Source organism: Urocampus carinirostris, chromosome 20 (genome assembly GCF_059441175.1).
Source record: "Urocampus carinirostris isolate Australia breed hairy pipefish chromosome 20, RoL_Ucar_1.0, whole genome shotgun sequence".
Classification (NCBI taxonomy): domain Eukaryota; kingdom Metazoa; phylum Chordata; class Actinopteri; order Syngnathiformes; family Syngnathidae; genus Urocampus; species Urocampus carinirostris.
In genome coordinates, this window is record NC_142368.1 from 12,761,984 (window position 1) to 12,779,953 (window position 17,970).

At 38.2% G+C, this 17,970-nt stretch overlaps 1 protein-coding gene across 1 annotated transcript in view; it reads right to left on the reverse strand.

Annotated features, from left to right (window-relative positions):
• Positions 1–17,970, reverse strand: part of sptlc2b (serine palmitoyltransferase, long chain base subunit 2b) — a 43,225-nt gene that overhangs the window by 18,981 nt on the left and 6,274 nt on the right. Inside the window, exons 2-7 of the mRNA XM_088325261.1 lie at positions 12,972–13,166; positions 12,753–12,907; positions 10,366–10,514; positions 7,054–7,178; positions 1,714–1,807; positions 1,545–1,650 (exon numbers count right to left, since the gene is read on the reverse strand). Coding sequence (XP_088181387.1) covers positions 1,545–1,650; positions 1,714–1,807; positions 7,054–7,178; positions 10,366–10,514; positions 12,753–12,907; positions 12,972–13,166 — 824 coding nt within the window. The remainder of the gene's footprint in view (positions 1–1,544; positions 1,651–1,713; positions 1,808–7,053; positions 7,179–10,365; positions 10,515–12,752; positions 12,908–12,971; positions 13,167–17,970) is intronic.

The window sequence follows — 17,970 nt, forward strand, 5'->3', positions numbered from 1 at the left end:
CTGAAAAGTATGAACTAATACTGAAGTACTGAAAAGAAAGGGAAAAGGACTAACAAATACTGAAAAATGAAGTAGTGAAAAGTAGTATGACGTACCAAAAAGTACTGAAAGTTGTAGAAAAGCATTGAAAGGTGCCGACAAAAATAGTACCGAAAAGTAAAATAAGGACAGAAAAATATAAAGGAGTACTGTCCAATCGTAAAAAAAGAAAAAACTACTGGAAAATATTGGAGGAAAGAAAAGTACTGAAAAACACTAAAAACTGAAAACAATACAGAAAGGTAAGAAAAAGTATGAAAAAAGTACAAAAAAGGTGCAAAAAAAAGTACTGAAAACACTAAAAACTGCAAACAGTACGGAAAGGAAAGAAAAACTATGAAAAAGGTACAAAAAAGGTACAAAGAAAGTGCAAAAAAAGTATTGAAAAACACTAAAAACTACAAACAGTGCAGAAGGATAAGAAAAAGTATGAAAAAGGGACAAAAAAGGGACAAAGAAGGTGCAAAAAAAGGACTGAAAAACACTAAAAACTGCAAACAGTACAGAGAGGTAAGCAAAAGTATGAAAAGGGTACAAAAAATGTAAAAAGGTGCGCAAAAGTACTGAAAAACACTAAAAACTGCAAACAGTACGGAAAGGAAAGAAAAACTATGAAAAAGGTACAAAAAAGGTACAAAGAAAGTGCAAAAAAAGTATTGAAAAACACTAGAAACTACAAACAGTACAGAAGGATAAGAAAAAGTATGAAAAAGGGACAAAAAAGGGACAAAGAAGGTGCAAAAAAAGGACTGAAAAACACTAAAAACTGCAAACAGTACAGAGAGGTAAGAAAAAGTATGAAAAATGTACAAAAAAAAGGTAAGAAGAAGGTGCAAAAAAAAGTACAGAAAAACACCAAGAACTGCAAACGGTAGAGAAAGGTGAGAAAAAGTATGCAAAAGGTACAAAGAAGGTGCAAAAAAGTACTGAAAAGCATTAGAACGTGCTGAAAAGCGCTGACAAAAAAAGAATACTGTTAAAAATACTGGAAAGTCATGAAAATGAATGAAAAAGCACAAAAAATGACTAAAAGGTATTAAATAGTATGAAAAAAAGTACTAAAGAGTACTGAAAAGCACTGAAGAGTATTAGAAAATGCAGATAAAAAAGAAAAAGTGCTGTTAAAAAATACTGGAAAGTCATGAAAATAAATGAAAGAGCACAAAAAAGGACTAAGACGTATTACATAGTATGAAAAAAGTAGTAGAGTACTGAAATGTACTGAAAAGTACTGAAAGTACTGAAAAGTATGAGAATGAGATGAAAAGTGCAGATAAAAAGGAAAAAGTGCTGTTAAAAATACTGGAAAGTCACGAAAATTAATGAAAGACCTCAAAAAGCGCAAAAAAGACTAAAAGGTACTAAACAGTATGAAAAAAAAAAAGTACTAAAGCGTACTAAAGAGTACTAAAAAGTACCGAAAAGTTACAACAGCGGAAAAAAGCGCAACCACGCATCATACAATTCCCTTGTCTTGGGAGAAAAGCTACAAAGGTGTTGGTTACCTGTAGATCCCTTCCACCAAAATGAGAATTTTCCTCCACGGTCGATGCGTCCTGGGCTGCCCGTGCACGATGGCGTCCCGCAGGAGTTTCTCCAAACTTTGCATGTCTAACAGAAATTTCGGCGTTTTAGTTGCAGAAACGCACGAAAGTCTCGAAAGCTTTCCCTTACTGTTGTGCTTGAAAACGCGAATAGCGGAGCCGGAAAGTCGAGCGCCCAGCACCAACGACGCGTGATTCAGCTCGTCGCTTAAAATCAGGCAGCCCTAAAAACAAAACGGACAGATTTCGAAATGCAATTCGTTCGTTTAAAACGCTTGATATTCCGGATTAAATAAACGGCCACAAGGGGGCAGGATTGCGATCATGAAATGAGCTACAGTAATCCCTCGGTTATCGCGGTTAATGGGGACCGAGACCACCCGCGAAAACTGAAAATCCGCGAAGTAGCGGCGCCCCTTAGAAAATGCTTAAAAAAACGTATACTGGTATACAGTACACCATATAGAATACAGGTAGAGAGAGAGAGTGAAATTCATGTTATAACAAAAAAGAAACAAAACTGTAAAATATGTTGAATGTACACGGAATAGGACTGCGGCGAAACCACTAGGAACCATTCAGTATGATTGTATTAACCGCTCTCAACCAAATGCAGCCATCGCAGTTTATTTGGCCTGTTAACACTACCGGTTACATATTGAAAATAAAAACAGTGAAAATGTGATATTTGATGAGTGTTTGTGAAGCGTTTTGGGAAACAACAGTTCAAAAATGGTCTGTGTTCATTTTAATGAAAGTGAAAGAGCTACCTTCTGACAATAACAACATACTTTAGCTAGCAGCATGGAACGGCTTTTACGACAAATACACAAAACCGCACACAATTAGCCGTGTTTAGGTAGTACAAAGAACCGCTCGCTTTTGGTATAATAAAGTCAAACTTGAGATGAAATGTGACAGAAGAGAATATACTTATGTCGCGTCGCCGAGTTCCTCCATGATAAACAACCCCACAGAAGAAGGGGGTGAAGTGGGAGGAGTTGAAGGAGGGGGGGTGAGCGAAGCGGTAACTCACCATGACTGAGCATTGTGTCAGGGCCTCCCCCTCCCCTTCACAATAAGAGTGTCCACACCGTGTCCTCAGTTGACATAAGCTCGCGCTCAATGGCATCAAGTCAATAAATGCTTTTATTGAGAAGGTAAGGTCTATTTTTTAGACCCGCGAAGCTCTGAACCCGCAAAAGTGGAACCGCGAACTAGCGAGGTGCCACTGTATTTGTATTGGGGGTTCCAAAATAGACTTATATGAAAAAGTACCGAAGGACTGAATAGGATCAAATACGCTTTATTGTCTTTAATATCATTGTTGTGAAACAATGTATGCAACGAGATTAGACATGGCACTCCAGGGTAAAACGTGTAATATAGAGCATTTAAAAGGAAAAACCCTTCAAGACTTTAGGAAAGCGGTGAAAACGAATTACAACTTAGTGCTTGAGAAAACTGTTATAATAATAAAATGAAAACAAAAAGGGCATGCTATCAAAAGTGAAACGACAATAAGTGCAATAACATTTGGCAGCAGTAATTTAAAAAAAAAAAAAAAACAAAGGACAATAGAATTCACAAGGTTTATAATATAGGTGTGAGATTTATGTACTGATATATACTAAAAAGTAAGAACAAAATACTAAAAAGTACAAAAATAGAAATTTAGAATACAGATATACTGTAATGACATAATAACAAATTTTAATATATATTATTCTAAATATGATTTGACCGTATATTTACATTAATCATATATTATTTTTGTTTTTTATTTGCCAAAAAGTCAAAAAATATATATTTTTAAAAATGTAACTAGAAAATTGCAGTTATTTGTGTACATTTCCTTTTTTATTTAAAATTGCAATCAATTCATTTTTTTTTAATCTCTTTAAAATCCTGGTTGAAAAACGGCCACAAGAGGGCAGAATTGCTTAAAATGAGACAGATTAAAAAAAAGGTATTAGCACTATACTTCCAAAATTAACCTTTACTTTGAATTACATTAAAATTTTATAACATTTAAATACGGACATACTTTCAAATGCTATATAATTCCTATTTTTAGTAAAATGTGTCGTTTTTTATCTGTTTGTTGATGTTGAGTGTCATGGAAGGCATTTAAAGAATTCTTATTATTATAGATAGATAGATAGATGTCTAGCTAGATGTCTAGATAGAGATAGATGTCTAGAGAGATAAAGAGATAGAGGTCTAGAGAGATAGATGTCTAGAGAGATAGAGAAATAGATGTCTAGAGAGATAGATGTCTAGATGTCTAGAGAGGTAGAGAGATAGATGTCTAGAGAGACAGATGTCTAGAGAGATAGATGTCTAGATGTCTACAGAGGTAGAGATAGATGTCTAGGAAGATAGATGTCTAGAGGGATAGATGTCTAGAGAGATATAAGGATCAATGTCCAGAGAGATAGATGTCTAGAGAGATAGATGTCCAGATGTCTGGAGAGATAGAGGGATCGATGTTTAGAGGGATAGATGTCTAGAGGGATAGATGTCTAGATGCCTAGAGAGATAGAGAGATATATGTATAGAGAGATAGATGTCTAGAGAGATAGATGTCAAGTGGTCCAGAGAGGTAGAGAGATAGATGTCTGGAGAGATAGAGGGATCAATGTCTAGAGAGATAGATGTCTAGAGATAGAGAGATAGATGTCTAGAAAGTTAGGTGTCTAGAGGGATAGATGTCTAGAGAGATAGAAGGATCAATGTCCAGAGAGATAGATGTCTAGAGATAGATGTCCAGATGTCTAGAGAGATAGAGGGATCGATGTCCAGAGGGATAGATGTCCAGAGGGATAGATGTCCAGAGAGATAGATGTCTAGAGATAGATGTCTAGAGAGATAGATGTCAAGATGTCCAGAGAGGTAGAGAGATAGATGTCTGGAGAGATAGAGGGATCAATGTCTAGAGAGATAGATGTCTAGAGATAGAGAGATAGATGTCTAGAAAGTTAGGTGTCTAGAGGGATAGATGTCTAGAGAGATAGAAGGATCAATGTCCAGAGAGATAGATGTCTAGAGATAGATGTCCAGATGTCTAGAGAGATAGAGGGATCGATGTCCAGAGGGATAGATGTCCAGAGGGATAGATGTCCAGAGAGATAGATGTCTAGAGATAGATGTCTAGAGAGATAGATGTCTAGACAGATATATGTCTAGAAAAATAGAGGGATAACTGTCTAGAGAGATAGATGTCTAGGGAGATAGATGTCTAGATATCTAGGGAGATAGATGTCTGGATGTCTAGAGAGATAGAGAAATAGATGTCTAGAGAGATAGATGTCTAGAGAGATAGAGACATAGATGTCTAGAGATATAGATAGATGGATACTTTATTCATCCCCGTAGGGAAATTCACACAATTGAATTGAAAAGATTCCTTATAGTGTTTAATCTTCATAGTTAAAGTCACACCGTCTAGTGCCTCGTGGTGTATTTGTACCACAAGCTATTACTATCATTTTTTTTTCTAAACTTAAAATTTTTAGCATGCCAAACAGCATATGTTTTACAAAAGTGCTCATTTTTTATTCGGAATTATCTCTAACAACTCTGGTTAGCATTCCCTTTGCACAAGACGGACATCGAAAAATAAAGCCTGCGTTGCCTGGCAACCAGCGACGCCATTACTTGACACAAACGCCCCCTGGGGCGCTCGAGATCTTATGACAAAAGTATTCGATGTTGCAGGATTCTAAATTGTCGCACGGTGGAGAGGTGGCTATTGCGCAATGGCTCGCTAAAGTTGCCGTGCGGCATTTTGTACTTTTCCGAGGCTGCGAATTATTCAGCTATAAAAATTTCCAGCGACGTGATTCGACGGGCTGAAGAATGTTTGAAGTGTGTTGCCAAGGGCTGTGGCTGCTGAATGTTATACTTCATGTAGCGCAGAAGTGATATGATTATGAGGGCTTTAAAGGGCCAGTGTGTAAAATATATCAACCCCCTGGCGGTGTAAAGATATTTTATTCGTTTAAATAAACAACTATTGATTCCCACAATAAGCAATAAAACTTACTGTATGTACTATCACATAAGCATGATTCTAGGATAATAAATGTGTAACTATGCTACACTTAAAGGAGCTGAAAAGTTTGGTAGCCATCTTGCAACCATAGAAACCCGAATGACCATTTCGCAAACATAGCTCGTCTCGGTGCTGCTTTTGGTATGCAACAGCTGAGGCCTAAATGTAATGGTTGCAGAGTACTGTCATCCAGGCATATTGGAAATCCCCCCTCCCAACTGTTTCCTTCTCTAGCCACGCCTGATAGCCGCCAGCCACTATTGTTGTTGAGAATTTCTCAACGTAAACAAAACATGCCTTGTCCTTCAATAGCTACTCATCCAAGCAAACGAGGCCAAAACCAGCAATTTAGACATCTTCGACTTATTTTCCAGGTTTCCTTCTCTAGCCATTTGTGTTTACCATTTGGCTGGAGGCTATGGGTTGCTGCAAGCTGCTATTGTTGTAAGCTACTCCCTGTGAATAAAGCTTGCTTTGTCTTTCCACAGCTGCTTGTGCAAGAAAATTTTGCTGAGCTTTGTGATGTCCCCACTGTTTCCTTCTCTAGCTACACCGGTCAGTTAAGTGGCTATGGCTTGCTGCTAGACACTATTGTTATTGTTAGCTACTCTGCGTAAATGAAGCTTCTTTAGCTCATGCAAGGGAACGTTGCAGAGTTTTCTGCTCAGGGGATCTTCCGCTTTTATTTTGACTGTTTCCTTCTCTAGCCAATCATGTCAGCTACTCGGCTGCAGGCTATGACTCGCTACTTGCTCTTGTTTTTGTAGGCAGCTCCCAGCAAATAAAGCTTGGGTTATCCTTACACAACCGTTTATGCAAGCAAACGTTGACGAGTTTTGTGATCGAGGCATCTTCAACTTTGTTTCTGATTTCCTTCTCTAGCCAGTCATGTTGGCTGCAGGGTATGGCTCGCCAACAGCTGCTATAGTTAATGTTAGCTGCTTCATGTAAATGAAGCTTGCACTTTCAATCTAATACTAAGTAGCCCAGTAGCTGCTTGCACCAGCTCCGAACAACTTCAGCTATTGGCCGACAAGTACAGAGCTAGCATTCCCAAACTAGCATCAACAAACTAGCATTTGCTAGCGTTCTGCCAAATCAGCAAAGATCGAGTAAGACTGATTTCTTCAAAAGCATATCAACAACACATCGGAATTTCATTCTTCAAGCTTCCGTAGTGTAACTTCTTTGACTCCTTCAACTCTATTCTAAGCCACAATGACCTCTGGTGGTGATTTATTACACGCTGTCACTTTAAGAAACAGTATCCTGAATTTGTTTCTGCTGAAAGCAGTAAGAGGAAGCGTGGCTAGTTCCGCAAAAGCACGTTCTGTCATCTTGAGATTGCATTATGGCGAGTCAGGAGGGATTTCGAAATGAGTTTTAGAAAGAAATCGTGTCAAAGTGGCTCACCTTGCCGGTGAGGGCGGGAATGTTCATGGAATTGGTGGCGAAACCCATTCCGAACGCCATTGCCGACTCCACGCCGAGGAAGCGGGCCACCAGCTCCTCCAGTTCCTCGTGGATGTCGAGGTTCCCTGGAGAAATATTTGTCAAAATGTGGTCAAAAAAATAAAAACTACAAAATATAATTTAAAAAATGTTAAAATTGTCATTAATATCCTGAACACCCATCTGCAGCGTCCATGAGCACAATGCACTGAACAACTGTGAACATGCACATATTTATTATATAACATTAATTTATAGGTTTTTTGTGTGTACTGTATTTATCCTTTTATACATGTTTATCTTTTGAAGTTTTGTTACTTTCACAGTAAAGGAGAACACCTCAGGTTTTTTTTATACTACCGTAAATTCGGACTATAGAGCGCACCTGATTATCAGCCGCACCCACCACATTTTAAGTGGAAAACCGATTTTGTACATACACAAGCCGCACCTGTATATAAGCCGTATGCGCCCACATTTGAACATGTAACACAAAATCAACCCAAACCCGACTTCAAGTCCCGCGATTGAAACTAAATGTCCTTCATTAAAGTCCACAGCCGGTAAAATGAACAAAAAAATGATACCGGTACTTAAGGTTTGATGCGGACCTGCAGAGTCCGGGTCCCGTTGAAAGTAATCCCAGGAAAAAAGTGTATATTTCCAAAGGTAAGGGTGGGAAAATTATATCAGATGAACACATTTACTCACGCAACTCCTTTTTCTTTAACCAACTTTTTACCCACTCTTCTTTCCTTGTCTGTCCCTCACCTTTAGCGGTCCCCACTTAAACTCGGCACCCCGCATTTGTTCCGCCCCTCCTTTTTCGTTCACCCGTGCAAAACATATCAGAATAAGTGTCTAAAATAAATACATTACAAAAATATACAGTTGCAAATACATATTATACATGGGTTACACATATTTACAAAAAAAGGTACACCGAGAGTTTTCAAAGCTTTAATAATAATAATATAGCTTTGACAGGGCAGTTAATAGTAGCAACACTCGAGCGCCGCTAGCAGCCGTTGGAAAAATTACACAAGTTGGCCGCATCACTGAATAAGCTGCAGGGTTGAAAGTTAGGGATAAAAGTAGCGGCTAATAGTGCCTTGCATGGCTGACTCCCTATTAGTGTGTGTGTGTGTGAATGGGTAAGTGTGAAGCACATTGTAAAGCGCTTTGGGAGGTCTTCATTGACTTGAAAAGCGCTATAGAAATGCATTTACATTTGCCTTGTGATTACAGAAGAATATCACTTTCGTTTTATTCAAATTTAATTTATTTTATGTCCATCCATGTTTATAGGTTAATTAATTCACTATTACAACATAGAAATAAACATGTCTTTTTTTTGCTTTAATTAAACGAATTAGTTTTTTTGGGGGTAGAGCATAAAAAAAACAGCCTAAACCACTAAATAACAAAAGAGAACCATAAAGTATTCACACATAAAAACAGCTGGACAATACAATGATATATTTTTGACTCACAGTGTCTTGAAAGCAAAATATATATTTCTAAGAGCCACACCATATATTTAAGATAAATTTCAACGAAACTGCCAAATCATGCACGCACCAATCTTGACTTTGAGATTATCAGAATTTGGAACACTACAGAGGAAATTTGCACGTGTAGCATAAGTCTCTGTAGTGCGAAGTGGAAGGAGAAGAGGACGACGAGGTGAGCGGAGAAGATGAGGTAAAATTTTGGACTATTTGATAAAGTTTCAGGAGCGAGCAGAGAGAGTGGGAAAGGTGAGATGGCACAACATTCATTTGGACAGGTAACTTAAAATTAGTTTTACCTGGTTATATCAGTATCAGAAATTATTTTCCCCCCATTTTATTAACACTCCACTTATTGAAACATAAATATTTTGTTTGTTTGTTGTACATGATTCAATTGTTTGTTTGTTTGTACATGATTCAGATTGAATCGTTTCTTGTACATGATTCAATTGTTTGTTTGTTTGTACATGATTCAAATTGAATCGTTTCTCCGGCGCCGTCACGAATGGCAGCCACTCCAGCAGCTCCCGTGTTATTTTCGATTGTTCTCAGTTATTTTCGATTGTTCTCAGCTTAGGGATGCTGCTGGAAAAGTGAATTTCCCTTCGGGGATGAATAAAGTATCTATCTATCTATCTATCTATCTACTAAAAGCAGGGTTTGTACTTCTTCATGGCATAATTCAAGCACTTTTCAAGGTTTTTTAAAGCCTATTCTCCAAACTTTGCAGTACTATTAGAAGAAGGAATCTGGTGCCAATCATGTCTTTTGCAGATTTCCATATGTGATTTTCAATCATGCGAGTACGATTTTCAAGTCATGATGTTTAGATCTTGAGACTACTCTTCCCCTCATATAGCTGTTGGGTAGCTTACATTTTCAGTTGCAGGAAGTTCTTCCCATCACAATTTACCACTGGGAAACAGTACCTAAATTTTGGCAGGTTCTGTTGGTAGTATACAAAATCATGCATGGACTTCATATCTTTCAGATTTAGTTTCCCCCTATATTCCGGTCTGGAGCCTTCGCTCTGAAAACGCTGGCCTACTCGTGATCCCAAGAGCCAAGAAGAAGTCTGCAAGTTCCAGAGCGTTCTCCATTCGGGCTCCGGTGCTGTGGAATGCTCTTACCCCTGAGATTCGATCAGCAACCTCAGTGGAAATGTTTAAATCTAAGCTTAAAACACACTCCTATTCTATATAATATGAATAACCTATATTTTATGTTGATAATATCTGTGTATTATTTGCCCTCATGTAGGTTTTAGATCAGGGGATGGTGTCATAATAGTCCGTGGTTTGCAATCATCTGTGGTCTTTGCAGCCCTTAGAGAGTTGTTGTGATTAAGGGCGTTACAAATAAACATGATATGAGTTTTTTGAGTTTTTCCTTGCCCTCATGTAGGTTTTAGATCAGGGGATGGTGTTATACTAGTCTGTGGTTTGCAATGATCTGTGGTCTGTGCAGCCCTTTGAAACTCTTTGTGATTAAGGGCGTCACAAATAAACAGGACTTGACTTGACTTGGCATGGCCCATAATAAATGTCCAATATTGATACATAATCTATTCACTTATACACATTTCTCAGTGCAGAATGTACCTGTCCACTTGGGCTTCATAGGACAATGCCATACAAACTAATGCCCGGTGCCGTTAGTCACCATGGCAAAGCGTAGCCACCAGAAAGCAATTTCATCTTAATAGAGAAAGAACCACAAGAAATGCAGGCCGATATTCTTGGTCTTCAGATCCTCTCACCTGACTCGCATCGGGTGCTCGCCACGCCGACTCCGTATTTCCGCGTGACCTCGATGGCGGCGTCAGCGCACGCTCCGACGTTTTGGGCGAATCCCAAATAATTGTAGGAGCCCATGTTGATCACGTCCTTCACCACTTTGCCCGTGTGCCTGCGGCAAACAATGGCAATTGGCGGGGAAATCATTGACGGGAGCAGCAGGAAACAAGCTTTCCTGTTGTTTGTGTGCCCCGGTCATTCGCTGGCGGCCGCGTTACACAATCCATTATCTCTGAGAAATTCCACCGGGCGTATTTGACGCATTCTTGAAAACGACGCTGGATGGAGAAAGTAAACACAACTTTCTCGACGAGAAAAGAACTGTTTGCGTTTGCTCAGAGTAACCCGGGACAAAATGGAAAGCGGAACCGGCAGTCTCCGAAAGTTTGCTGGTGATGTTAGCATTAGCAATATTAGCAGCAACCATCTAATTCAGGGTAATGTCGCTCCAAAATGAAAAAGGAAACAAGCACCAGAAATAACTTGAATTTCGCGTGAAAGGTAAATAGTGTACTATTTGACCACTAGATGGCCGTGTATTGTCTAATGTGAAGGAAAACCAGTGCCAAATGAGCACAGTGTCGCAGCAAGATGCCAGACAAACATAGCGGCGACTACGAGGTATAGATTCTGCTGTGTAACAAAAATACGTTTTCAACCTATGAATATTTACCCAATAAAATTACATTGCTGTGATAGTTCATGTACTTTTGCCTATTACTCAATCCATTTTAATTGTACTAAATTTTCCTCATGTTTAGGTTTTTGAGTTTTTCCTTGCCCACGTGTAAGTTTTAGATCAGGGGATGGTGTCATAATAGTCTGTGGTTTGCAATAATTTGTGGTCTGTGCAGCCCTTTGAGAGTCTGTGTGATTAGGGGCATCACAAATAAACATGACTTGACTAAGGTTTTTGAGTTTTTCCCTGCCTTCATGTTGGTTTTAGATCATGGGATGTTGTCATAATAGTCTGTGATTTGCAATAATTTGTGGACTGTGCAGCCCTTGAGAGTCTGTGTGATTAGGGGCGTCACAAAAAACATGACTTGACTTGAGGTTTTTGAGTTTTTCCTTGCCCTCGTGTAGGTTTTAGATCAGGGGATGGTGTCATAATAGTCTGTGGTTTGCAATAATTTGTGGTCTGTGCAGATCTTTGAGACTCCTTGTGATAAAGGGCTATACAAATAAACATTACTTAAATGAAGTTTTTTGTACCACTAGGCGGCACTAAATTACACTGTCCATCTAAGTCAAGTTAGCGTTAGCAACATGAGCAAGCTGTTGGCAGGCTAACCCAATGGTGCACTAAGATGGAAAGCAAAGACAGCCAGAAAGTGAGAGCTTACTGTTGGTGTTAGCATGAGTGGCATTGCTAGGTCAGGCTACAAACAGGCTAACTCAGTATTCTATACAAAGTAATTTGGGGAAAAAAAATAGGCACTGCTGAGAGATTGATGAGGGTGTTAGCTAGGTCTGGCTGCTGGCAGGCTGACTCAATAGCACAGTTAGATTTTTTTAAAAAGCAAACAAACACTAAAAAAGCAAAGACTTTTGGCTGTTAGCATTAGCAATGTTAGCAAGGTTGGGCGATTAGCAGGGTAACTCAGGATAAAAAACTGAAAGCAAACAAGTGCCACAAAAGTCAAGGCTTGAACTTCACTGTTAGCATCAGCAACCTTAGCTAGGACAAGCTATTAGCAGACTACCGCAACGTCAAACTCACAAGTAATTTGGGGAAAACGGAAATCAGTTGGTGTCAGTTGCTGAAAAATGGCTTTCCGTCAGCATTAGTGACATTAGCATTAGCAACGTTAGCAGTCGCCCACCTAGTCAGGCTGCTGACCAGTTAACTAAATGTTAAAGTAAGAGTTACAACTGTCAGTTCTTGAGTTAGCTTTAGGTGTTACCATTAGCAACCTCTTAAGATCATTGGCTGCTAACTAGCTCAGTTTAGTATTGTGTCAAATTTTAAAGGCTATTTTGTTGCATTTTAAAGGATATTATAATTTTCAGAATGTATCATTTTATATATATATATATATATATATATAATTTATTTATTTTATTTTTGTCATGGGTATTGTCATTTTCAAGATCAATCATACAGTGTATATAAGAAAGCAAAAACAGGCAGTTTCCAATAACTTGCTTTTTCGGGTTAGCGTTAGCTACGTTAGCAGCACCCCATTGAGATCAGTAGCTGCTAGCTAACTCTGTTAGCGCTAAATTTAAAAGGAATTGCCATTTTAGAATCACATTTATATATTTTTTTAAGAAAACAAAACAAAAAAAAATACTTGAAATTGGTTCGGCAGTTTACAAAAATAAAATAGAAAATGAACCAACTTACTGGAATGTCCAGTTATAATCAGGGGAAACCCGCTCCACCAGGTCCATCTTGGCCCCAGGTACGCTACAGATAGGTCGGTTCCAGTTGTCTCGGATCCTCATGTACAAGTTCCTAGTGTAGAAGTTCTCAAAGTCTTGATAGAGCGGGACAAAGTCCTAGCAGGGGGCAAAGAGTACCGATTAGCCGTCGCTTCAGAGCATCTTTTGTTCGTTTCAGAACCTTTTGCTGTTCTCGCTCCCGGGCCATGGCGCATTTTCCGACGTTCCAGTGTCGGAGGAAGTCTCGAAGGTAACCGAAGATGGTGAGGATGCCGTAGCCCACGTAGGTGAGAACGGCGACCAGTAGGGGGGTCTGCTCGAAGGATTCCACAAAGGGGCTCTTGTACAGGCTAGGGGTGTGCACGCCGTTTTGGGTCTGGACAAAATCAGCATCATTGTTATTTACCGTGCTAGCACTTCCAATTCTTGGGACGGTTAATGAAACACTTATTCCACTTTTCGTTTTTCATTTTTTAGGCCACACATGTTGAGGTTTTTGAGTTTTTCCTTGCTCTCGTGTAGGTTTCAGATCAAGGGATGGTGTCATAATAGTCTGTGTTTTGTGCAGCTCTTTGAGACTCTTTGTGATTTAGAGCTATACAAATAAACATGACTTGACTAAGGTTTTTGAGTTTTTCCTTGCCCTCATGTTGGTCTTAGATCAGGGAATGGTGTCATAATAGTCTGTAGTTTACAAAAATCTGTGGTCTGTGCAGCTCTTTGAGAGTCCCTGTGATTAGGGGCGTCACAAATAAACATGACTTGACTTAATTTATCAATTTAAGATCATACAATATTGTATTTTAATTGTACTTCTAAGGTTCCAATGGCCACTGGTCAGTCAAAGCAAAGGAATTCCAGGGAAGTGAATCAAGCACGTGCGGACCACCACCCCCAAAAAACCCCCAAAAAGTTCGTTTGTATGTTATATCAAAGGAGGCGAGACCACAGGGAAAACTAATCGCGCGAACACAGGCCAAAAATAAAAAAAAAAATTCTAACGAAGTTGGGTAGAAATTCGAAAAAATCATTTTCCTTTTTATTTCAGAACGCCAGCTGTCAGTTAAGCCTAAGGACTGGGCTAAAGATAAAAACATTCCCAATATCAGTGTCTGAAATAACGTCTGCCCGGATGATCAGGGCGTGCATATCTTATGTCGAGCGTACAACTTACACAACGTCTCTGTCCGGGTGGCCGAATACTTTTTCAAGAAAAAAAAACGAAATTTTTTTTTTTTCAAATCAAACGTTTGCTTTATTCCCATTTCGAAATCTTTGTTCGGTTTGGAATTTTCGGAATTTTGGTTCGTTTGGCAATTTTCATACTTGGCAGCCGATCAGAAGCCCGCATCGAATAACTTCCTGCTTCCGGACTTTCCCGAGCGTTATAAGGTCGTGCATTTTCAAATCAATTTCCAAAGTAGACGCACAATGAACACAAGAAAAATGGATAAGTGGTTAGGAATCAAGCCAAAACCTAAGCCCCTGAAGAAAGATTCAAAAGAAGCTAACAAAATTTGTGACGCTACAAAACGTAAACGTATATTAAAAGCATCGTGGAAAGAGGCGTTCACGTGGCTTGTAGCAGACGACGCAACGCAAACATTGCATGAATGAAGAAGAGTATACAGGTACATACCGATGGCAGATGGAAAAGAGCGACGTCATATACATGCAATTAATGTTATAAGTAGATTTATAATAAACTTCATTTTAAAGTGTTTTGCTGTTATATATTGCTTAATACTTTGCAACAACTGTTTTTTTTACGATTAGTCGTCTTATTGTGTTTCAAGTTGTGAAAAATGGGGCAGGCAACTTTATGGCTGGGCAGGCAACTCTTCTGAGTTGTCTTATTCACATGAGTTTCAGACACTGCCAATATCCAAAACAAATCGATCTTCTGGATCGATTAAAAATATAATAATGTTTGAAAAAAGTCCGGTGGAATTTCAAGATGTCCTTTTTATCAAAGAATATTAGTCAGCCCGAAGGAGGCGGGGCTAAAGGAGAGACCAATGTCCAGGAAAACCAATCGATCTTACGATTGACAGCATTTTAATTCATACATTTTCAAGAATTTGAAGTAGACATGGAAGAACATGGTCGAAATAACTATTTTACATAAAAATGTTTTTATTCATGCATTGTGACACAATTGAGCTTCATCACTTTTTAACAGAGATCCTTTTCCATAACCATACAGAGGTTTTATCGCTATTTTTCTGATCAGATATAATGAATGAATCCAAGAATTACAAGGGTGAAAAAAGAAATATTTTCGAGTAAATATTGAGGTTCAAAACAAATGGGTTGATTTGTCACCGCGCAAAACGTGATTGTGGTCACAACCCAAGAGCTTAGCATCGCCTCATGTGATCGGTCATGCATCTCGCAGAGGAAAAGGCCATAAATCGGTCGGAGGCGACCTTCCCTTTAAGGAGGACGACAGGGAATGTTAAGTAAAATATACGGTAGTAACGTACCGCAACACCAAAGAATTTTACAACCTCGCTAAAGATTTTGAGGTTTTTTTTCCTCTGGTGAGGAATGAGATCAGATATTTTTACGAGTTTAAAAGAAGAAAATAAAAGATATTTTTATGCCTTTAAAAACGAAGGCAGATCCAAAGATATACTTAATGCCTTTAAAAACAGCAAAAAAAATGGTATGCCATGAAAAAACTAAATACATAAGAATATGTTCTTACACCTTTAAGAAAAAACATCAAATAAAAAACAAAAAATATAATTTTATGCCTTTAAATAGATTACAAAAATAGACTTTTATACCGATGAAAAATAACCATTCAACTTGAAGAAATTGTATTGTTATGCTTTTGAAAATAAAATTATAAAAAAATAAAAAATAAATGTCGTGAAAATATATTTACCGTGTTAAAAAAAATACTGATAACGACATTTTCATGCCATTAAACAACTAAAAATAAAAAATAAATTAACTTATTAAGAAAAAAGTACATAAAAATATATTTGTATCCGTGTAAAAAATAGAAATAGATTAAAAATAATTTTCTGTACCTTAAAGATTTTAAAACAGAATTAAAAAATAAAGAAGATTTCAAATACTTATACGGGCTTTAAAATAAGAAAAAAAATGTACAAAAAAAAAAAAAAAAAAAAAAAAAAAATTGAAATAAATTAAATAAAAATACATTTGAATCACCTTCAAAAAATAAAAATAAATAAAAAATACATATTTCTGTGCCTTTTAAAATAAAACTGGATCAAAAAAGACGTTTATGCATTTAAAATCAACAACACATTTCCAAGATGCCTTTGAGAAGTAAAAACAGATTAAAGAATAACATGAAAAATATATTTTAACGCCTTTTAAAAATAATAACAAAAGTATTTTTATGCATTCAAAAAATACATGATTATATACCTGATCCCACAAATGAATGCAAAGAAAACCCAAAACCTATTTAAGCTCCGATAACCATCTCGACTTCTTCATCCGATTGCGAGAAAGTTGTGAGAAAATATCCCGCTACATTGCTAGCGGTTGTTTATATAAACAGCAGATTCTTATCACCTTAGATAAGATCTCAAATGCACTCAACGTCGCTCTCTGCGTTTATAAACAATCCAACAATTTAAACAGTAACTCTCCATTTTTGTTGACTGCATTTGTGCTTTTGATCAAAAGTCGGCGATAGAAGTACCGTAAATTCCGGACTATAGAGCGCACCTGATTATAAGCTGCACCCACCACATTTTAGGAGGAAAACCGATTTTGTACATACACAAGCCGCCCCTGTATACAAGCCGCATGCGCCCACATTTAAACATGTAACACAAACACAAAATTAACCCAAACCCGACTTCAAGTCCCGCGATTGAAACTAAATGTCCTTCATTAAAGTCCACAGTCCAAAAATCACAGCCGGCAAAATGATCGGAAAATGATACCGGTACTTAAGGTTTGATGCAGACCTGCAGAGTCCGGGTCCCGTTGAAAGTAATCCAAGGAAAAAAGTGTATATTTCCAAAGGTAAGGGTGGAAAAAATATATCAGATGAACACATTTACTCACGCAACTCCTTTTTCTTTAACCAACTTTTTACCCCCTCTTTTTTCCTTGTCTGTCCCTCACCTTTAGCGGTCCCCACTTAAACTCTGCACTTCGCGTTTGTTCCGCCCCTCATTTTTCGTTCATCCGTGCAAAACATATCAGAATAAGTGTCTAAAAAATTACAAATAAATACATTACAAAAATATACAGTTGCAAATACATATTATACATGGGTTACACATATTTACAAAGAATGACGGTACACCGAGAGAGTTTTCGAAGCTTTAATAATAATAATATAGCTTTGACAGGGAGTTAATGGTAGCAACACTCGAGCGCCGCTAGCGGCCGTTAGAAAAATTACATAAATTGGCCGCATCACTGAATAAGCCGCAGGGTTGAAAGTTAGGGAAAAAAGTAGCGGCTTATAATCCAGAATTTACGGTACAAGTTGCAATTGGCTTCTTTATGAAATAATACTTTAAGTTGGTTGAAAAGCGCTACGCAAATACATTGGGATCGGATTTTGCGTCGGCGGTTCCTTCTCGGGATTGGAAGCGACCACACCCTCTACGGCGCAGGAACATTCTTTTCTGTTTAAGTGTCACGTGGAAGAGAGCGCTTGTAGCGCTCGAGGACTCCTCTTGAGTTAACGTAAACAGAGACCATTCTGACTTGCTGCTTGTGGGACGGGCAAAGCCAAAAAAATGGTGTAAGATTACACTGGATCACCGACTTTTGTTACAAAACAAACTCGTAAATCTTCCTACGCCGATGAATGAATAAATCGACCCATATGGGATAATCAGTTGGACCATAATTGATTAATACTATTCATAATATATATTTGCATGAGTATTTTCAAATTGTCGCGACTGGCATCCCCGTAAACCACCGGTGTCAAACAGGCGGCCTGCGGGCCAGATCAGGCCCGCTAAGGGATTGAATCCGGCCCACGAGACAACACTTAGAGAAGCGCAAGAGAAAAACAAGCTGCAGGTTGAAATATGTCAACTTGATGTTGCCAAAGCCAGGTGCCTCTCACAAAGACATTGTACTTGAATTTATTTATCTCTCTCTCTCTCTCTCACTTTTCCACCCTTTTCTCCCACTCTCTGTCTCTTTCACTCTCTGTGTCTCTT